Here is a 22,410-nt window from a genome sequence, read left to right on the forward strand (position 1 = left end):
CATTTTTGACCCATGTGTTTAAAAGTGATGTAGAAATACAAAATGTACTTTTGTTCATAAAGTAAGAAAGGAAAATAGTGATTGGCGGTAATCAAAAACAAGATATTTAATGAATACTTAGAATATTTAATGATAAAATACATTTATTTCAAACATAGCAAAGAAACACTCATGGATGAAATAACACAGGAAGTGAATACGGGTCATTTTTGACCCATGTTGTGCATTATTAGGGTATTTATAAAAAAATTTTCATTGAAAAAGTAACAAAGGAAACATTTAAATAAGGATTAAAATAAAGATTTGTGGTGATCTTTTGATCATCACAAATCCTTATTTACATTTTTCTCCAATCCAAGTTAATTGTGGAATACCTGAAATACCGAATGATGAAATTCATTCACTGCAAAGATATAGAAAATAAAAACAGAGCTGGGTCACTTTGTTGTATATCAAAGGGTTAAGCTGAAAGAATAACACTTGTTTGTGACTTACTATTTAACTCCACCCAGGCTTTATATAATCAAACACTTCAAAGGATTCATTAGGGCAAATAATTCCTTGTTGGCAGTTTGCTTTGATGTCACAGTGTCAGTGGTCATAGATTCCTTTGATGTCTTAGACTGTTGCTAAAGGAAACGTTTTATACGATCTGACGAGAAACAAGTGTTTTTGCCCTGAACAGATTTATTAGTCTGTACGCAGTGAGAGTGATATCACCACTTATTTACCAAAAGGAGGTAAGCCTCGTTTTACAACATTAATTTGATTTACATAAAATGTTCAACAATTGGTCTTCACTTGATGGCGTGGACTGTAATGCGTGATTAGTGGGCGTGGTCCAGTGCCACAGGACATACGCAGGAAGTGTTTATCCTTCCAGCGATGCGAAAAAAAACACGCAACACGGAGCCATTTCGCATGGTCCCTGTTCGCCCTCCCTGCGGCTGCATCAGGGCCCGAGATCACAAGTGCTCTGGCCCACACAGTGCTGCTCGCAGCCCCAGTGCAAACTGAATTTCTATGAAGTAAACCTGAAACACAAACAAATGGACAGATCTTTTAGGCTCTGGTTAGGGATGACTTTTGAAAGATTTTTTTTAAATTAGGATATTTATACTGATAAAAAAGCCTTATGGGCAATGCAGTTATATGAATGGTGCCTTTGGCTGCATTAACCTGTTCACTGATTCCTCTTATAAGTGTCTGGGTGTTAAACTCTCAACCGCTTTATTGCTCTGGCCTGGTGATAGACAATTTAAAAAAGGCACATCGGTCTATTAAACGTAATAAATGGTTATATATTGAATATAGATCCAAAGCATTTAAAATGAAATCTTTAACACTACATAGACTATGATGAAACAATCTGTAAAGAGTAAATGTAGGATTTGCATTCACACAACCACCCTGTAAACTAAACTACTTTTCAGATGACTAGAATACATTCTATTCAGAACCTACACCGAGACAAAATTAACAACACTGCATGTGCTATTGCTTTGTTTAGCTGTAGCAGTTTACAATCACAACTTTTAATATAGATCACATGACGTATGTACTGTAGTTATTTTTTTGTACATTAGATTCCATAGCAGTTTTCTACTTTGACTTTTGATTTAAAGAAGATTCATTACCACATATATTTGAATCATTAGTAATGGTGTCCTGTCAGGGAAATTATCCCCTTTAGGTATTTAATTTATTTCTATTGTTATGTAATGATAGTTTAGTTGACAACATAACACACTTAACGACAGTATACAGTTCTGTGTAATTTGAATCATGTTTATTGTGATTGATTTTGGTTGAATGATATTCATTGTTTCAGTGGATACATCAGAATAGTCACTGATGTATACAACGCTAACTCCTGTAACCCTAAACAGAGTATGTGCATCTGCTGAGTGCTGTTAATGTTTTTCATTTTAGGGCAAAGGTCAAACCATCGTATGGGCTCGGTCACACATATGCAAATCCGAATAGAGTATTGCGGGTCAGAGTTCACCAGAGTTGAGTTTCACACAGTCACTCTGGGATTTGCCCCGCCACAGGAAGTGAATGCATTCGCCTCCTCACTTGCACAGATTGAGGCGAAGGTTTGCCACTGATATAATCGCATATGTGTGACCGGGCCTTAATGGTCAACACACCGGAGCTTGAGGATCACATGGACATCAGTGTCTAAGATTATTTTCTGTGCTAGTTCAGGAGCAGTACAGGAGCTGCTTTCAAAAACTCTTCCAATTAATGCGGCCGCATCTGATGAAACAAGATAATCAACTGCTAAAAACTTGTATAAATTATAATATACAGCCCACACATACTCCTCCTTGTCCCTACTTGTATATTAACTTACATGAGCTAGACTGCTGTTTAAAAAGCAGACGAGATTCTCACTAAATTTCCCCATTGCACATTGTCATAAGTTGTGCAGGGATGTCTATCGGTTAAGACCCGTTTCTCCTTGTGGTCTGGTTTGGTTTGAATGGAAATGTTGGTTTGATAAACTTGGATCAGTGGGTTTAACTGGGAAGCATAAATCTGATCAGAGCTGTTTATTAACAAAGAATGTGTGGAATCATCATTACAGTGTAATACTCCTGTAGCCCTCTAATGGTGTCTTTCATGTAAAATATATTCCAGATGGTATTAATTCATTCATTGAACCACATTTGTCTGTGTCTGCTGTTTGTATACGACAACACTTTATTGAGTTGTGTCAGTTTAAGATACACTTGAGCATTATCCTGTCTGTTGTTATGCAGAATGAGCTCCACAGAGTTAACAATGGTCAGATTAGTCAGGGGCAAGAACAACTGAGTTTGTAGAAACACTCAGGAGAAGCTTAGTCACTCCTGAAATAAACAGCCCCAGTGATGGCATCATCAGATGAGGATCTTACACATGTGTAACAAGGAGCTTATGTTGTTTGATCACATCCAGACCATCTCTACATCTTGGGGCCCTCAGCAAAATACAGGATAAGTTTAAAGCACTGTCTAAATCTTTATAATTAAATCATACATATGATTGATTTCTTTAAACAAACATTTAATACATTTTTGTCCTGTAGTCACATGCAATGTAGTTTGTGTTCAATTTTCACCATGAGACCTTAGTGACAGGTGGGACCAACACATGTCAACAACTTTTTAAAAGTGCTTAATTTAAAAAACAAACATTTTGTCGCTCGATATATTTCAATATATTTACATGAATTCACATTACTTTTTTTCACCGTCAAACCTGGAAATAGTTCAGTCACTTAGGGAGGCTGCGTTACATACGTAGTAATGTCATTTTTTGCAGTTTTGGATCAAACCTACATGGTGATCCTCATTAGTGGCCCTATCACACCACTAATGATTACATCATTAGCAACTCTAATTCAGTGAATGATGACTTTGGGGGCCCCCTGGTGGCTGCAGAGCTCTTAGCAGCTGCCTAGTTGGCTCATAGGAAGGGCCGGCTCAGATCCATACCAGTGTATTTACCAAACCTAATAGTCTACCTTACCACTTATATCCAATAAAACATACACACCCCACTGAGGTTATATGTTTCTGCTAAGCAATATTGCCACTGTTAAAAACATTGTCACGTCCTGATTTTCTAATTTACTTTTAAGTTCAATATTTTTCCCAATCCTCTCAATACAGTGTTATATTTTAACATGCCAGTTCTTCTTAACCAATTTGCCTTCATGTCTATCCAACTACAAGAACATTTAGTGTATATAAAGGTTTACGGTTTAAATAAATCTTAAATTCCTCTAAAGGTTACATGGCACCAAATGTGTTTGAGTTTGAAGGAAACATCCATTAAATGGGGTTTCCTTTAATCCAGTATTTCACTTTGATATTCGATCAAGTGCTGCAAGATGCAGATAAATGTAAATATATGTCAGATATTAAGCTGTGTGTAACAAATGATTGAAGTGATTTTCAGGTCAATTAAGGGACAAATATCCTGGAAACGTTAAGGTTCATATATAATCAAATTGGCAATAAGCCTTGACATTCTACACACTGACTACTATAAGTCCAGCCCCTTTAGGACAAGAATGAAACTGATTGCATTACAGTGGCAGCTCTGTGATAAGGTTTGCACTGTTGTATTTGGCTTCTCAGGTTTCACGGCGAATCCTGTATCCTGTAGTGTGTTTTTCTACAGGAGTAGAAAAACAAAGTCAACACATCTGCAGCGGAGCGCTAGAGAAAGAATTATAATTTCGGAAGAATGAACAACAGCCTCCAGCAGGAAGTAAGTGTTGTAACAATGGAGCAAGACAAACAGATATGTTAGCTTAGGCTGTGTTCAGTGACACTGTAACAGAGGTGTAAGTGTTGGCTTTCAGGAGCTGTTTGTGACCAGCCACAGGTGAATCTTCACTCTTAGATGCTCTAGTCAGTAGTAGAATATATAATGACAACATGCTGTACATAAAGATAACAAACATAACAGGTATAAGTTTAGACCTGTCCGATCTTTCAGGTTATAGCCACCCAGGAAACAGAGTTTGCCGGTTCAACCCAGAGCAAACAGAAGATGATCATCCACTTCACCAGCGGTGAAACCATGGAGGTACAAGACAGTGTTGAGGAAGAGGAGCAGCCCTCAAACAGCCCTCCGTTCAGAGAACCCACGGACAGGGTGAGAGACGGTTCCAAGCTACGTCCTGTTAAATATAATTCTCAAAAAGTCCCAAGAACCATCAATAAATAAAGTCGTAAAAAAAAAAAAAGAAAGACAGCTGGTGTCTGGCCCTCACAGGACTGTAAAAAACACAATAATTTAATTTGTTCCAATCCTTTTCCAGGATTACCAACCCTAGCTTTAAGATGGCCTTAGAATACTACTGTTTTTAAAGTTTGAAATTTGGTTACATCAAACACTACAGGAGAATCTTTGCAGAAATCCTTCTTGCTAATCTTAAATGCACCTCAAGATCACACTACACGATTTAAATATATCACACACTACAGGAAATGATTATGATTATGATGCACCACCTGAGTTCCCCTGTCTGAAGTGATCTCATGAGGAAAAAGGTGCAAATAAAACAAACAGGATGGAGATGTAGCGTGGCGTAGTGCAACAACTTGCTCTGTCAGAAATATTCCTTATACATATATCGTGATATAAAACCAACGCAGAGGAAATCGGTCTGGATAAGAAAATAGGTCAAGGAGGCCTATTTTAATGGGTGAAGTGAGGTGATATCACTTTAATGCTGTTATATCGACAAGCCTCTCCTCAACTCAGCTGTCCAGTTATTGCACAGTAGCTTCAATTCAAAATGTCTCTCTCATTGCTTCTGCTTGGACAGCATAATCACCATTTTTGATAAATCAGACTTCCCCAAATTCCTGCAGTCTGAGCCCAGTTTTGGTTGCAGAAATGCTACTAACCAGAAGTTGACATGGTGAAAAGTAAGAGCAGGGATTTCTTATTTTGGACAGACGACGTGGTGGAACTGTTACTGACAATAAGCGCTGGCAACACTTGTCCTCGCAATCAGGAAGAGAATGTGGGTGTCTATGTCACTGTGTCCAAAATGTCACAGTTTCTGCTCGTCCATGCTAAAACCCAACCCTGGAAACTAAAACTACACTAAAAGATGTTTTTAAAGTTCTCTGTTACAGAGGCGTGGAAACTACAGAGTAGTGTGATTCCCAGGCGAAGCATCAGTGACCTGTTTTCAAACTAAAACATGTTAGTGTGGACGTAGCCCAAAGGAGAATATTTGTATTGCTTGTTAAGCATCATTCTGAACATCAGAGTTTTTTTTTTCTGTCTCCTCTATGTCAGAATTGGTTCTCATTCAAGAATGTGGCCATTCTAGTTGGGAGGATTTCACTGCATGGTATGTAACATCACAATTAAACTTATTCAAAGTGGACTGAATAAACACTGCGGCTGATTTTAGTTCTGTATGAAAATCCCATTGAGTTTCAATATATTTTTATGTCCAACATTAGCTTGTGATTTCCTTGGAGAGAGACTAGCCAGTGCACTTGGACTGAATGCACCCAAATACCAGTCTCTTATAGATCAATATCAGCATGATCACAAGGTAAAGTCAAATTCAAAACGTATGTTTGCAGATATGAAAACTTAAGTAAAAAAAACATGTGCATTTATGAATTTCAAGTTCTATATATTTTTGGTTGTATTAGTTATTTATTTTTATTTCCATATTTTTTATAATAAAGTTTATAGTTAAGCTGGAAAAAAAATCAAGCCTCAATTATATTTCATATCTTTATCATATGGGTTTGATAACGACATCTTAGGAATCATTGTGTGTGTATTTATGCTGATATCGGTGTGGGAAATTATTTCAGCAACATTAACCACAACTTTATTATTATTATCATTATTGTCAATTTACTACTACTACTACTACTAAAAATTATAATAATAATACACATCAGCTACCAAAATTCCATAATCAATATTAGCCAAGCTCTAATGACAGGTATATGCAGAGACTTTTTGTGATATAAAAGTGTGACGTGTCCGGGCTGAGAACGTGCTGAAACTGCAGTTAACAGTTCATTTGTAGGAACATGAGTGGTTTGTTCCTCGTGTTTGACTCTGTTTCCTCGGTCTCGCTCAGGAACCGAGCAGCCAGGCCTCCGGCGGCCTCAAGCAGGGACAAGGAGAGATGACTCGCTTCTCTCAAATGGATGGGAGTCAATACGGAGCTACAGGACACATAAGTAGGCCGGCTGATCTCCAGGGGAGCCATGATGAGAAACACATGAGCAGCAAAGATGGATACCACAACAGAAGCTATCAGGCAAATGAGGATTATTTGAAATAAAAGAAAAAGAAACAAAGAAACAGTGAGAGTTATGATTTGATGTGCAAACAGTGATGACAGAGAAAGTATGGTGGGACTCTTTGTATAGTATGGTAATGTTACAAGATAACGTGAAGGATAAAAACACTGACACAGTGAAGATGTCAGTGTGTGACTATCAGTGTAAAATAATAATTATTCCCAAGATGAATTTAGTTCTCTTTCATGAATATATAAACTATATAAACTGCTGGTGTGTCGTAGAGAAATTACTGGAATTTATATTTGAAGTCTTAAATTTCCCCACAATAACATCCACAAAAACACAGCCTGGTCAATTAAAGTTTATTTATATAGCACATTTAAAAACAACCAACCAAAGTGCTGTAAAATAAATGGAGACACACTGTGAAATACAAGAAAAGAATAAAATATAGACCAGCATAAAATAAAACAGGGATTAAATCAAATAAAAATACAATGTTGTGGATCAAATTAACTTAAGCTCAAAAACCCCAGAGAAAATGAGAGTCTGGTCTTAAATATGTAGACGGAGGAGAAGCTCATCGTGAACGGTTGACTGTTCCACAGCTTTGGTGCAGAGACAGAAAATACATGGTCATAGTATCATATCTTCAATATAAAATGTGATCTTTAAAGTGTAAAATATACAGAAAATACATGATCATAGTAAAACATCTTCAATATAAAATATAATAAGTGTAAAAAAAATTGTAAATAAATCCGACGAGGATGGGATTCGAACCCACGCGTGCAGAGCACAATGGATTAGCAGTCCATCGCCTTAACCACTCGGCCACCTCGTCGACATGGACCCAATGCTAAATCGCTGCGTGTTTATATGTTAAGACAGAACATTATAATTAATAATTAACGGTGTGGTGTTCAGTGACTCGCGTTTAGCTACATTTGGCCGACATATTGCAAACAGCTGGTCTTATGTTACACTTCATGTCTTTGAGAGGAACGGCCATAGCTAGCGAGCGACGCTAATGTGCTAACAAGATGAGCTAATCTTAGCATGTGAAAGTTGTCAGCTGACTGCGGTCATGTGATCCGTGGGTTGTGAAAACCTGAAAACCCCCTCACGCCACCTGCAGCTGGATTAATGACGTTTTTAGTGTTTAAGGTAAAGATGCGGCTCCTGACAAATCTCTAAGGTCACCTGTTTAATAAACTCAAGTCAGCATTGTTTCATTGCATCACGTACATTTGCATTAAAAACTACTTACTACTTTGCAGTGCAGATGACAAAGTATCCACAAGATGGCAACATAAGACAAGGATTGTTCTTTAGGCTACATGTTTTACAGTATTTGTTGACAGTTACAAGTACTGTACTTCAGTAAAAATTTTAGGTACTTGTACTTTACCTGATAATTTCCATTTCATGCTACATTATACTTCTACTGCAATACATCTCAGAGGAAATGTTGTACTTTTTACTTCATTTGATAACCTAAATTACTAGTTAATTTTCAGATTCAGATTTTGTAAAGAAACTGATAAGAAATCAGTTAAATACGACGCATTGTTATAGAATAAACTACTAACAGTATATAGATGAGTGAGCTCCACCTTGACAAACTATAACAGTAAAAATGCAACTCATTAATGCATCAAATGCCAATTTACACTGATTACTACGAAGACGAGCGGTATGTCTTTAAGCGAGACGAGTTGCTCCTCTCGTTAGCTATGTTGATCTTGAATGTGACAGTGACAAGATCATAGGCCGATGTGATTGGACCACCAAGGTGCAAGTGCAACGGCTTACATATGACGAAAACCCGTTAGTGCGAGCCCCGGAAGCCATAGAGATTCCATTGCATTGCCTGCAGTGTGAAAAGAAACATCTTACAATGAAAGTCTATGAGAGCGTTGTGTGCGATTTTCAATCAGGCTGAAATCGCCCAGTGCTCTATTAAACACGGCTTGACGCTGCAGCTGATTGGACTATGATATTCAGACGCAGCAGGCAGGACAAAATGTCTTAAGAATTTGCAGAATTTTATCAATTTTAAATATAATAATGTCGATTATTATTAATTGACTAAATGTATCACTATCATCATCTATTGGCCAGCCGCCCCTGGAATTCAGAGGACTGACGCAGGACTTTGTGGACTGGTGCCAGTGGAACTGCCTCCAGATCAATGCGGGGAAAACTGAAGAACTGGTGGTATATTTCTGCAGGGGCAGACACTCCCCCCTGACACCAATGAACATCCAGGGATTGGATATTGAGACAGTGACTTCTGTTGTGCAATAATGCATTAAACGTGATACCATAAAATGGTGTGCCTTTCGGCATTCAATAAATTTGGTTATCAAAATAAAATATTGAATATTAATATTAAACATATTAATATTAAATAATAACTTTAATTGATTAAAGTTACTTCGGGGCACCACCCTTCAAAGGAAGGGAAAAGATAGCCAATTTATTGATTAAGTCTCATAAAAGTACTAACTACAAATTTGGAACTCTGATTAACAATTAAATGAATAACTATAACCAAAATTACCATATAGATAGTTAGCTAAGTTGAAGGATATAGAGTTCTTGACAGTGTAGAGGTTGGCAAAATTCACTTATGCAACATTAATGAAAAAACATTTGTGGAAGAAAAACATTTATTATGAAGATAATAAAGTATAAAAACACAAATTACTAACGGTGTACTTAATATATAAAGATGTGTATGTGAGTATGCGTGTGTGTGTCTGTGTGAGTCAGCGTGCTTCCAAAATGGCGGCTGGCCACTCCAAAGATAACAGCACATCAAAAAGGTTGAAAAAGTGAAGTCGTCTTGCTGGTTTGCGGCTCCTGTCTTTGTGGTTCTGCTGTGTGGTGCAGCTCAGTTGCTGTTCGAAGTTCTCAGGCAGGCTCTTGCGTCGCTGCTTGAAGGTTGGTAGAGCTTGGATTGGGAGGGGGTTTCCTTGGTAAGGTGAGCTACGAGCTGCACCTCTCCTCCATTTGAAGTTGAGCAGAAAGAGAGGTGACCTCCTTTCTGAGAGTTGAGTTGAGTTGAAAGAGGAATCGAAGAAGAGCAGTGTGCTCCTCTCGGAGAGGTGCATGGAAAGAGTGTGAAGAGAGGGAGAACTAGCCGTATATTGGCTTGGTGACCTCACAGGTCATGGGGCCCAGAGTGACCAATAGTAGTTGAAACTTGTGTCCCCGGTCGGTTTTCACACCTCTGTGTGACGTTGCCGCACCCTGGGAGACGGAGTTCTGGAGGCTCTGGTTTTCTCCAGAACAAAGGACATGCGGCTTTAGGCTTTTGACTATACATGTAGGCCGAACTGTAGTTCACAAATACAAGGTCCCAACACTTCTTATCAGTACCTGGGTGCTCACCTGCACAACACCTGGACTGGACTGATCATGCCAGTGCACTCTTTAAGTTCAGGAGATTTTTCTCCAGAAATGTTGAGAACATTAAAGGGAAAATTGACAAAATCTTCATTATAGCACTTGTCACTTGCTCATAAAAAATATTATTTGGGCAGAATGACAAAAAGTGTCCAACAGTTTCAGGGTTGTAGCTTAAGCATGCATGTATAAAATGTCACAATAATTGCCATCAGTGCAAATTCTCAACGTCATAGTTGTCAACGACATTGTTTTCAGTGTTTACTATTTTTAACAGGAGTGAATGCTGTTTAAAGAGATATGTGCAGCAAAAAGAGCTCATAACCCCCCACAGACTGTAACATTAGAAGTGAGCTTGCACAAACGTTTGGAGCACAATTTATTAATCAACGGTTTTTATCTGATGTCTCAGCAGAATCAGTTATAAGCCGATAACAGATGCAGATGTAGTGTAAAAATATAGTGCAGGTGCACGTGTACTAACATCCTTCACTCAGTCACAATTTGGAGTCAAAGTCCCTCGGTTACTCTTTATGACTGACATAAAATTTAGGGTCCAACGGTCATATTCCTTGTCAAGGAGCACATTTAAACCAAAGCAGCAACATCTGCTTGTGACATTCAGCAGGATGGTGGACAGAGTGCTGTTATGGTTCGGACTGGTGGCTCTGGCCACCTCATATACTGTAAGTTTTTATTCATCAATTATTGATAGTGAGTGTGATGTTGTTGTTAATTTAGTTATAACTTGCACTTTATTATTATTTTTTTGCAGATACCAGTTTCCCCTAAGGTACATGGTACGTACATTAATGATATTTAATACAAGACATAAAAGTTGTTGAACAGTAAAAAGTTGTTCAGAGTAACATGAGAAGACTGAACCATGTCTGTGTTTGTATTTACAGAGGTATATGAGAATGGTGAGGATGAGAACCCCATCTTAAACCTGGGTGAGCAACAGCACATCACAGTTGTTCTAAGGACCATAATCCGTACATCAGTAAAGACCCTGAGTTTACAGGAATAATATGTGAAAACATACTGTGTATTTATTGGTGTCTTTTGTGCCTGTGCTGTAGGTTCAGATGCTAACCTCTTTGAAGGCGACATTTTACTTCCAGTGAGTTGAATATTTTCCTAATTTTAAAATGATTTAAGAGAATTGCTGATTACTGCTCATCATTCCTTGAGGTCCAGTTGGAGAAAATTGGAGAAAATTTTCTCCAATTTGCTCCAATTTCTTGAAGCAAAGGTCCGGAAGATCATAATGTCTAACTATTTAGTGTGATATATATTTAAGTAGCCTAGTAGTTGTATCAACATCTGCATGTACTAAATACCTGACTGTCAAATCAAATGAATTCAGTACGATTCAAAAACTTTTTGACAATATTTATTGTCACGTAACATAGAACTGAACATATATGTATGATTGCAGATATGTATAATGTTCTCTCATTAACTAAATAAAAGTAGGGCTGCATTTCAAAATAAGAGAAAATAAATAAAATGTGAAAATTGTGCATGTTCAAATAAAGGGCTTAACTTCAGAAAAATAAAATAAAGGGAGCAAAAGCTTGAATTTCCCTTTTTCTGTTTCACATCTTGACTCAAAAGTCTCAACCAATTATACAGATAATAAATCTCAACACATCTTAACAATTGAACAGTTTTAGAATCACTTTCTTCCCCTCTTATATCCCACTCCCCCACTTTGTTCGTCTGTTTCTCTCCCTTTCTCCGTCTCACTCCTGTTTCTCTCCCTTTCTCCGTCTCACTCCCCTGTTTCTCTCCCTTTCTCCGTCTCACTCCTCTGTTTCTCACCTTTCCCCGTCTCACTCTTCCGTTTCTCAACTTTCTCCCTCTCACTCCTGTTTCTCTCCCTTTCTCCGTCTCACTTCTGTTTCTCTCCCTTTCTCCAGCTCACTCCTCTGTTTCTCTCCCTTTCTCCGTCTCACTCCTCTGTTTCTCAACTTTCCCCGTCTCACTCTTCCGTTTCTCAACTTTCTCCGTCTCACTCCTGTTTCTCTCCCTTTCTCCGTCTCACTTCTATTTCTCTCCCTTTCTCCAGCTCACTCCTCTGTTTCTCTCCCTTTCTCCGTCTCACTCCCCTGTTTCTCTCCCTTTCTCCGTCTCACGCCTCTGTTTCTCAACTTTCCCCGTCTCACTCTTCCGTTTCTCAACTTTCTCCGTCTCACTCCTGTTTCTCTCCCTTTCTCCGTCTCACTCCTGTTTCTCAACTTTCTCCGTCTCACTCCTGTTTCTCAACTTTCTCCGTCTCACTCCTCTGTTTCTCAACTTTCTCCGTCTCACTCCTGTTTCTCAACTTTCTTTGTCTCACTTCTGTTTCTCTCCCTTTCTCCAGCTCACTCCTCTTTTTCTCTCCCTTTCTCCGTCTCACTCCCCTGTTTCTCTCCCTTTCTCCGTCTCACTCTTCCGTTTCTCAACTTTCTCCCTCTCACTCCTGTTTCTCTCCCTTTCTCCAGCTCACTCCTCTGTTTCTCTCCCTTTCTCCGTCTCACTCCCCTGTTTCTCTCCCTTTCTCCGTCTCACTCCTCTGTTTCTCAACTTTCTCCGTCTCACTTCTGTTTCTCTCCCTTTCTCCAGCTCACTCCTCTGTTTCTCTCCCTTTCTCCGTCTCACTCCTCTGTTTCTCACCTTTCCCCGTCTCACTCTTCCGTTTCTCAACTTTCTCCCTCTCACTCCTGTTTCTCTCCCTTTCTCCGTCTCACTTCTGTTTCTCTCCCTTTCTCCAGCTCACTCCTCTGTTTCTCTCCCTTTCTCCGTCTCACTCCTCTGTTTCTCAACTTTCCCCGTCTCACTCTTCCGTTTCTCAACTTTCTCCGTCTCACTCCTGTTTCTCTCCCTTTCTCCGTCTCACTTCTGTTTCTCTCCCTTTCTCCAGCTCACTCCTCTGTTTCTCTCCCTTTCTCCGTCTCACTCCTCTGTTTCTCTCCCTTTCTCCGTCTCACGCCTCTGTTTCTCAACTTTCCCCGTCTCACTCTTCCGTTTCTCAACTTTCTCCGTCTCACTCCTGTTTCTCTCCCTTTCTCCGTCTCACTCCTGTTTCTCTCCCTTTCTCCGTCTCACTCTTCCGTTTCTCAACTTTCTCCGTCTCACTCCTGTTTCTCTCCCTTTCTCCGTCTCACTTCTGTTTCTCTCCCTTTCTCCAGCTCACTCCTCTGTTTCTCTCCCTTTCTCCGTCTCACTCCTCTGTTTCTCTCCCTTTCTCCGTCTCACGCCTCTGTTTCTCAACTTTCCCCGTCTCACTCTTCCGTTTCTCAACTTTCTCCGTCTCACTCCTGTTTCTCTCCCTTTCTCCGTCTCACTCCTGTTTCTCTCCCTTTCTCCGTCTCACTCTTCCGTTTCTCAACTTTCTCCGTCTCACTCCTGTTTCTCAACTTTCTCCGTCTCACTCCTCTGTTTCTCTCCCTTTCTCCGTCTCACTCCGTTTCTCTCCCTTTCTCCGTCTCACTCCTCTGTTTCTCTCCCTTTCTCCGTCTCACTCCGTTTCTCTCCCTTTCTCCGTCTCACTCCGTTTCTCTCCCTTTCTCTGTCTCACTCCTCTGTTTCTCTCCCTTTCTCCGGCTCACTCTGTTTCTCTCCCTTTGTTTTCTCTACCTGTATCTCTATCTGTCTTTTTCTTTCTACCGTCTTTTCATGTGTAACTTGCCTCTAACTCTCTCATCTGTCTGCACTGTAGAGTCGCAATGTTTACCGCCTGGAATGCACAGACTTGATTGGCTGAGTGGTATCACGTGGGATGGCTTAACTCGCATGCAATTGGTCTGTGCGTTTCCTCATCCGCTAAACCACTACCGTAAAGACTACAAAGGCTGCGCCGGTTACAAATAGAAGCGCCCCGTCAGGTTTTAAATCATAACCTTCTGTATTGGCTGTAGGTCCGGGTCCGTACGGGACGGCTTCTGGGTCCGGACCCGGACCGCGGTCCGCCTGTTAGTGACATCTGGTGTATGTGATCACATGATTGGCTGTTGGGACAGTTGGTCCTTTGGCTCTTGAGTAATTACAATGCAATATCAGATAACAAACATGGCATCTGAGAGGCCGTGTGTTTTTACAATTATTTTATTAGCCTCCATTAAGTTTATTGTCATAATATATATTTAAACACCTTGTTTATGCTGCAGGAAGGAAGAAATGCCCTGATTGACAAAAAATACAGATGGAAATTTCCAATCCCTTACATTCTGGGTGATGACTTAGGTGAGTCTTTTTTCAAATTTTAGTTGTACTTATATTTACCTTATAACGAATGCTGCATTTTTAAATGATAATGTCTGTTTTGTATACAAATGGTCTGTAGAGTTACAGTACTGTAGCTGCCCCATTGCTGAGGCAGCAGATAGGGCCAGTGACAAGTTATAGTATCAGGCAGAAAAGGGATAGAAGGGATAGATAAAGTCTGTATAGGGGTTTATATTCCCATCTCCCATCTACCTGTGTATGTGTGGTCTGTGGATAAATTATAATTTGTCAATAAATCTGTACAAATAGTATGGCAGACTCACACTTCCCTGTTTCTCTCCCTCCTCAGATCTGAACGCCAAGGGCTGCGTCCACCAGGCCTTTGAAATGTATCGGCTCAAGTCGTGCATTGACTTCAAGCCTTACGAAGGAGAGAAGACCTTTATCAAGTTTGAAAAGAGAGGGGGGTATGGCTCTGACTTTCTCACTTTTGTCAACTCCGTCCACTGAATTCATCTTTACTCAGGTGTTCAAGCTCAAGCGACTTGACTGGAGTTGATTTAAATTCACCCCTGTGTGCAAAGCTTTGCCTGAGCTAGAATTGAAAGTAGTGGCCACAGTTAAAGTGAGATAATAAACTTTGTGGGCACAGCTAGAACTGATATTCATGGGCTAGAAATGCTGAGCCACTGAAATTACAAATTGAAAAGATAAAGTCACCAAACTGATTCAGCAATGTCTGTTATTCAGCAATATTACATTATTACAACATATAACATTATAGCTAATATTAGCAGCTATGAGCTACTGACCATGTCAAGATGTACATCTAAAACAAGTAAAACCAAAGGGGACTGAAATAAGAAACAGTTTGTTTTTGCTGGATGGTTTGTTAAATAAACATTGTATTAGGTTACCTTCATGTCTTTTAGACTACAAGAAGTACTACTCTGTACTACTGGAAATCAGTTGTGTAATGTCTCCTGTGGCTCTATAGAAGTTTTGTTAAGTCTGAGACAACCCCCCCCCCCCGAGGATGTCACCATGGTTTTGCCTGGGCTTTATGACTTCAAAAGCTTCGACAGAATAATTGCTTTTCAGACTTGTTTCATTGAATTTAAAATTTTAATTTTAATCATGGGAAGTAGGGGATCTATACTCAGGATAATTTAAAGTCAGGATAACTTGGCCTCTGCTCAATTCATTTGGTTTGTCACAGATGTTTCTCCAGCGTTGGTGACCAGCAGACTGGTCAGATTCTATCTTTGGGCTCAGGCTGTGACCACAAAGCCGTGATAGAACATGAGCTTCTCCATGCTCTGGGATTCTACCATGAACAGTCCCGCGGAGACAGGGACGACTATATCGACATCTGGCTGAATCAGGTTCTACCAGGTATGGTTAAATTTTGTCATGGTCTTTATTCTATTTCTTCTATAATTCATATTCTATTAAACCAATGTTGGTAAAACTAAGCACGTTAAATTCATTATTTAGACATATAAATAGGAATGAATTACAACAATTTGCAGTTTTCATTCTTTATTATGACATTTTGTGTGACTTGAAATTTCCTGCAGGACTTGAACACAACTTCAACAAATACAATGATGACTTCATAACTGATCAAAACACAGCATATGACTATGAGTCCATCATGCACTACAGGCCCTTCTCCTTCAATAAGAACGACTCCATTCCCACCATCACCACCAAAATCCCAGAGTTCTACAACATCATAGGCCAGTACCTCGACTTCAGCAAGATGGACACTCTCAGGCTCAACAGGATGTACAACTGCTGTATGTTACAAAGGGAATTTCTGATGTGATTTTCTTAGTTTCTGTAAGGTGGACAAAACTTTAAAAGTAAGTATACATGTCCTCTACCCTCCTCCTCCCCAGCTGGTCCTCTAACCCTGCTGGACCAGTGTGCATTTGAGTATGCCAGCATCTGTGGGATGATCCAGGCCTCCTCTGATGATGCAGACTGGGTTCATACCAAGAGCACAGTCGGGGCAGAGGATCACACACTCCTGGGAAAATGCAGAGGTCAGAAATCTGCATAATATTTCTTTTTAAAATCTCAAACTCTGTTTATTGGCAGCTCAGACAACACGAAAGAAGTGAGTAAAATTGAATTGACGCATTCATTTTGTCTGATCTTATAGATAGTGGGTATTTCATGCACTTCAGCACAATGAGTGGGGCGCCTGAGGAGTCTGCCCTGCTGGAATCCAGAATCCTCTATCCCAAGAGGAAGCTCCAGTGTCTGCAGTTCTTCTACAAGATGACTGGAAGTCCAAAGGACAGGCTGGTGATCTGGGTCAAGGTGAACGATGGCACGGGCACCGTTCGAAGAATGAAGAAAATACACACTTTTAATGGTATTTGATGATTTTTACATTATTATATTTTTCTGGCATGACCTTACATATCCATCAGTGGATAGAGCCTGGTTAGCTTTCTTTTCCTAAGTTAAGCTATCCACCCACTGGCTGTAGATGGTAAAGTAAAGGGACAATTATGAGAGTGGTGTAAATCTTCTCTACCTCTTGGCAAGAAGGTGAAAAGTTATTTTCCATAACTGTCAAGCTGTTCTTTTACAGTAAATACAGTAAAGGATAGAGACAAATGTTCAACATAATTTAACAACCTAACCACCCTATAACTTTATACATGAATATTACCACAAATAGTAAGATTTGCCATCTTGACCTTGTCCCTGTTACCCAGCGGATTCTGACCACACGTGGAAGATCGCCCACGTCCCTCTGGAGGTAGGTGAGAAATTCCGTTATGCCTTCCAGGCCGTTCGTGGTGACCCCTCAGCGTCCTCCGGTGGCATCTACATCGACGACATAAGCCTGACGGAAACCCGCTGCCCCAATGCCGTGTGGAGAATCCAGAACTTCTCACAAATCATGGAGACGGCTGACACCAACACAGTAATCGACAGCCCTCGCTTCTACAGCCCTGAAGGCTATGGTTACGGTGTGCGCATCATTCCTCTGTCCAGTTACACTGATTACACAGGGAACTACGCTGGGCTGTACTTCCACCTGGCCAGCGGGGATAATGATGCGGTGATGCAGTGGCCAGCCATAAACAGACAGGCCACCTTGGTGGTGATGGACCAAGACCCTGACATTAAGATGAGGATGTCCTCTGCTCGCAGCCTCACTACTGACATGAGGAGGAGTAAGTTCTCCCTATCTGGTGTCCTGTACTGCCACAATATTTTACACATGAACAGGAAGTACAGTAATAGTTCTACACTTGCTTGTGGGGTGGTGCGTGTCACAGCTTTAGGAAACTGCAATTAGACAGCAAAACCTTACTTATTGATTTCTGCTATAAAAGTAAATGTGCTAAAAGTACTTTCAAAGCATGAGGTAAAGGGAAAAAAAGAGATGCATTTAAAAATGTCAACATTTGGGGGTTACTCACATCACAGCTAGAAGGCTATATATATATATATATATATATATATATATATATATATATATATATATATAATTTCAAAAGCCTGCTTGAAGCTGTCAGCCCTGAGCCCATTTGTTCCTATAAGATTAGACAATTAGATCATAAATATATTGCTTGAAAATGACTTGATACTTTTCCAGATTTTCCAGATTAGCAGGTTGTTATTTATGGTAAAATACTGCAAACACACCTTGGTAACAGATTACCACCATTCAGTGAGTCCTCCCTGAAAATGACTTAACATTTATACAGTCCTACCAAACCCAATTTAGACCCTGGTTCCTCAGGTTCATCAAACTGTTCTTGGTCCCCCTGGGAGAGTTCCTGCAGTTCCTGCCCCTACATCACGCAGGTGATTCAGTGTTTTTCTGTCTCTTAGCATCAGATGGACAATTGTTCTGGGACAATCCATCCAAGGTGGGCTATCCTGACTCTTCCTGTGGCTGCTTCAGAGGTGGATCATGGGGCTGGAGTAACTTTATCAAGCACTTTGACCTCCGGCGGCGTAGTTACCTCAAGAACGATGACCTCATCATCCTCATCAACTTTGACGGTTTGTGATCTGTGTTTAATATTCATGTATGGAAATGTCTCATACTGTGCATATTAAAAACTATCCTAAAATCATTGCCATGTGTGATGTTCAGCATATCAAGAAGCAGAAATGACGAGTGTTTTTATCCACAGACATCACATCACTGATCAAAACAGAAGTTCCCATTGAGCCGAAGAAGTAAAGGCACACATGCTGTTTTACCACAATGAACTGAAGGTGAGATATTTTCATCTCACCTGTGAACATTATATCACTTGTATGTACTTATGATAATGAGAAAATACAATAATTGTGTTTTTTTGTATTTGAAATGACTGGAAATGATTGGAAGATTCCTGCTATGACACAATATCAGAATGTAATGGTCATATCTGGTATATAATCTGTATGGAAATGTTCAAACACATATATAAAACAGGTTTTGAAGTGCATCATTATATAATTATGTTAAACAAGATTCTTGCTATATTGAACTGTTGTCTTAATAAAAGCTATAAGAGAAACCCTGTGGTATGTTTATTTTAATTTGTGCCTTATTTATGAAAATAAGCCCATGAAAGTTTTGGAAATCACACATGAATCACTAACCTTGTATTTACATTTAAGAAAGAAAATATAAATATAAAACAACAAAGGTCTATGTGATCAGGAGCAACCATTTAATGTTGCTATTCATTTTCCACAGAAGTAGAGAACATCCTCCACAGCAGCAACAATAGAACACTGGTACAATAACTAGAATGGCACATACCTCCACTAAGGTCCAACAGACCCCATAAAATAAGATCATTCTTATTGATCCCCATCTGGTAGGACAGCAGCCCAAATAGAGAATAATGACAGGTAAGAAGAATAGAATAGAATTACACAGGAACAATGACACAAAAAAATTACACAGTAAACAAAAATGAAGACAGTCAGTATACCCACTTGTGATCAGAATCAGAATCAGAATTCTTTTTATTGCCAAGTATATTTACACATACAGGAAATTGCCTTGGTGTGGTTGGTGCCTTTGGACATAAAAACAACAAATCGGACATAAAACAACAATATATACAGAAAAAACAATAGGTTATGTTATGGGCACGTGCGGTGATATGATTGAGCGAGTGGTGTAAACCATCTCAAAGTAGCAAAGTGAAGTTCAATCAAACTGCACCAAATATCACACACTCACCAGTCCCCTAATCATACCCGATTTAAAAAAAAATCAAAATCCATGAATTATTTTTTGGGAAAATGTTGAAAATGTTGAAAAACACTATCTTACAATATTGAAAAAAGTAAAAAACAATTCCTGGAATTTGCTCCCTCATGCAGATCCGCACTAAGATTTGATGGGCTTCTGCTTGACCCATACCACATCCTTCCAAGTTTCATGGGAATCAATTCTGTTGTTTTTGTGTAATCTTGCTAACACAAACCGAAACCAACCAACAAACAAACAGACATAAAGTCCTTAGCGAACGTAGTAATGATAAAACGTTAATTGAATATAGAAACTATTTATCAGTTTTCTGAAACGACTGTGGACTATGTGGTATCAGATTTGAGAAGAGGTTTTGTTAAGTGGGGAGTTCAGTTGTTGTTCCATTGTTAGAAATGTTGTGTGTGTGTTTTCTTTCATATTTTGTCATGTGAAGGATATTAAGTATTTAAAAAATCCCAAATTCCAAACACTTGCCTGCAGTGAAAATACATTTCAAAGGTTTTTTTCCGTTCCATCTATACACTGTATTGGTAGCATCATAAGAACATATGATTAGAATCTGATTCAGGAAACCCAAAATTCCAAAATATTGATTAATGAATTAATCAAATGTATTGTCCCCATTCATATTAATGGTTTTTACAAATGAATTTGACAAATTTACTCCTATTTACTCGTCCAATGGATGATGTTATTGCCTGTGATCCTTGACTATGTTCTTTGTATGTACGTGTCGTTTTGTTTGTCTTGTTATGTCTGCTGGGTGGATTGGTCTTGTGCACTCTGTGTGTACGTGTGTGTGTTTGTGTGTGTTTGTGTGTGTTTGTCTGCTGTTCTCAGGTCAGGTAAAACATTTTTTTATCTCACTTTAAGATGGGATAATACTCTGAGATTACAGATTTGTAACAGAAAGCCTGCATGTGCATTTACATGTGAGAATGTAACAAGTAGACGTGCACATTTTTTTACTTTGACCAATAGTAGTTTTTTTATTTGTGAGGGATAGTACAGACAAACACTGTCAGAAGCAATGCACAACATACAAGAGTATACGGCCAAAGCTCATTTCCAACACCAGTCTTTGAGGGGTCCAACATTTATACGTGACAGTTTGAAGTAATTGAAAGTATTTGTTCATATAAAATGAATGAATACAGTAATAAAACAAGTGAGCCACCATTTACGACAACACACAAACAGACAAAACAAAGCTACCCAGACAGTTTTTAAAATCTGTCGCCTGTGAGTCCCTGGACTTTATGGAAGTACAATAATACATTGATAAAGTGATACCTTTGATATCAGTCATATCAGCTGTGTTGACATCTGATATCTAATATGTCAATGTCAATGTCAATTTCAATTTTATTTATATAGCACATATAAAACAACATGGTTGACCAAAGTGCTTCACAAGTATAAGGTACAACAAGAAGACAGTAACACGCAATACATCCGAATACAAGTAGTAAAATAATATAAGATAGAAAGAAGAAGAATTAAAATTAAACTAAAACAAAATACAACATAAGATATAAAATAATAAAATAAAATCAGCTGGGATAAAAAAGTTCTCAACTCGAAGAGAATGCCAAAAAGAACAGATGTGTTTTTAGTAATAATTTGAAGTGTGCAAGAGAGGGGGCAGATCTAATGTGGAGTGGTAAGTTGTTTCACAAGTTTGGGGCGGCTACTGCAAAGGAACGATCACCTCTGGTTATGAGCCTCGTTTTAGGTAAATCGAGGAGAAGTTCAGCTAAGTAAGGCGGTGCCAGTCCATTTAAAGACTTAAAAGTTAACAGTACATTTTTAAAATCTATCCTGTGATGAACAGGAAGTAAGTGGAGGGAGCGCAACACAGGTGCAATATGGTTTCTCTTTTTCTTTCTAGTCAGGAGGCGAGCAGTAGGATTTGGACGAGCTGCTGGCGTTTCATAGACAACTGGTCTAAGCCTACATACAGGGAATTGCAGTAGTCGAGACGAGAGGTTATAAAGGCATTGATCACCCTCTCTAGATCCTTTTGTGGGAGATAGGCCTTTAACTTGGCTGAGTCTCAGTTGAAAGAAGCTACACCTGACCACAGAGGAAATTTGCTTGTCGAATCCCCTGTCAAATTGAATCCCAAGACTCTTCACAGAGGAGTGAATATTAGCAGCTAAAGGGCAGAGGGTGCCCACATGCCAGCAGTTCAGGGTGTCCAAACACAATAACCTCAGTCTTATGTTCGTTGAGTTTGAGGAAGTTTAGGTTAATCCATGATGTGATGTCATTTAGGCAGTCAAACAGGGGCTGCAGTGAACTCTTAGTTTTAAGGTTCAGGGGCAAGTATATTTGAATATCATCTGCAAAGCACTGGAAAGAGACATCATATTTTTCAAATATTTATGCTAGGGGCAGCATAAATAGAAGAATAGGATGGGGCCTAAAACGGATTCTTGAGGCACACCACATGTAAGTGGGGCCATCCCAGAGGAGTAATCACTCAGGTGGACAGAGAAAATTCTATCTGTTAAGTATGTCTGAAAGCACCTGAGTGCTGCACCTTTAATCCTTACAGAGTTCTCCAAACACGACAACAGGATTGCATGATCGACAGTGTCGATAGTGCAGTAACTGAAACATAAGGGCAATTTAGTAAACCATAAATGGCATAACCGCCTGTTTAATTGGCTGTAAAATCAGTCCGTATCAACATGTGGTGTAACCCGCTGCCTGTGTTCAGGGACGTGGTTT

The 22,410-nt window shown here is 39.3% G+C and overlaps 2 protein-coding genes and 1 non-coding gene across 5 annotated transcripts in view; 2 read left to right on the forward strand and 1 right to left on the reverse strand.

The window, feature by feature from the left end:
• Positions 1–988: 988 nt before the first annotated feature.
• Positions 989–6,979, forward strand: LOC117758450 (protein FAM177A1). The gene is made up of 5 exons (XM_034580151.1): positions 989–4,266; positions 4,498–4,656; positions 5,815–5,869; positions 5,985–6,079; positions 6,626–6,979. The coding sequence occupies exons 1-5, from the start codon at positions 4,243–4,245 to the stop codon at positions 6,830–6,832; spliced, it is 540 nt and encodes a 179-aa protein (XP_034436042.1). The 5' UTR covers positions 989–4,242; the 3' UTR covers positions 6,833–6,979.
• Positions 6,980–7,556: 577 nt separating this feature from the next.
• Positions 7,557–7,638, reverse strand: trnas-gcu. Its single transcript has one exon. It is a non-coding gene; the product is annotated as a tRNA-Ser (tRNA).
• Positions 7,639–8,949: 1,311 nt separating this feature from the next.
• Positions 8,950–22,410, forward strand: part of mep1a.1 (meprin A, alpha (PABA peptide hydrolase), tandem duplicate 1) — a 30,600-nt gene continuing 17,139 nt past the window's right edge. Inside the window, exons 1-15 of one of the 3 annotated variants that reach the window (XM_034579346.1) lie at positions 8,950–9,080; positions 10,167–10,242; positions 10,835–10,894; positions 10,984–11,008; positions 11,117–11,161; positions 11,291–11,331; positions 14,363–14,438; positions 14,770–14,887; positions 15,640–15,815; positions 16,001–16,222; positions 16,325–16,471; positions 16,591–16,806; positions 17,156–17,620; positions 18,285–18,458; positions 18,593–18,964. In XM_034579346.1, the coding sequence (XP_034435237.1) occupies positions 10,838–10,894; positions 10,984–11,008; positions 11,117–11,161; positions 11,291–11,331; positions 14,363–14,438; positions 14,770–14,887; positions 15,640–15,815; positions 16,001–16,222; positions 16,325–16,471; positions 16,591–16,806; positions 17,156–17,620; positions 18,285–18,458; positions 18,593–18,642 (1,812 nt within the window). In that variant the 5' untranslated portion in view covers positions 8,950–9,080; positions 10,167–10,242; positions 10,835–10,837 and the 3' untranslated portion in view covers positions 18,643–18,964. Of the gene's footprint in view, positions 9,081–10,166; positions 10,243–10,341; positions 10,895–10,983; positions 11,009–11,116; positions 11,162–11,290; positions 11,332–14,362; positions 14,439–14,769; positions 14,888–15,639; positions 15,816–16,000; positions 16,223–16,324; positions 16,472–16,590; positions 16,807–17,155; positions 17,621–18,284; positions 18,459–18,592; positions 18,965–20,622; positions 20,628–22,410 lie in introns of those variants that run through there. The other 2 variants (XR_004613217.1, XM_034579345.1) reach the window with 2 other exon arrangements.

Source organism: Hippoglossus hippoglossus, chromosome 24, assembly GCF_009819705.1.
Source record: "Hippoglossus hippoglossus isolate fHipHip1 chromosome 24, fHipHip1.pri, whole genome shotgun sequence".
Lineage (NCBI taxonomy): Eukaryota > Metazoa > Chordata > Actinopteri > Pleuronectiformes > Pleuronectidae > Hippoglossus > Hippoglossus hippoglossus.

What these genes read in the sequence shown, in the direction of transcription:
- LOC117758450 (XM_034580151.1), top strand. Translation starts at nt 4,243, where the DNA reads ATGAACAACAGCCTCCAGCAGGAA. An exon ending in ACAACAGCCTCCAGCAGGAA is followed by an intron (nt 4,267 to 4,497) that starts GTAAGTGTTGTA and finishes CCGATCTTTCAG; the next exon opens with GTTATAGCCACCCAGGAAAC. An exon ending in TGGGAGGATTTCACTGCATG is followed by an intron (nt 5,870 to 5,984) that starts GTATGTAACATC and finishes GTCCAACATTAG; the next exon opens with CTTGTGATTTCCTTGGAGAG.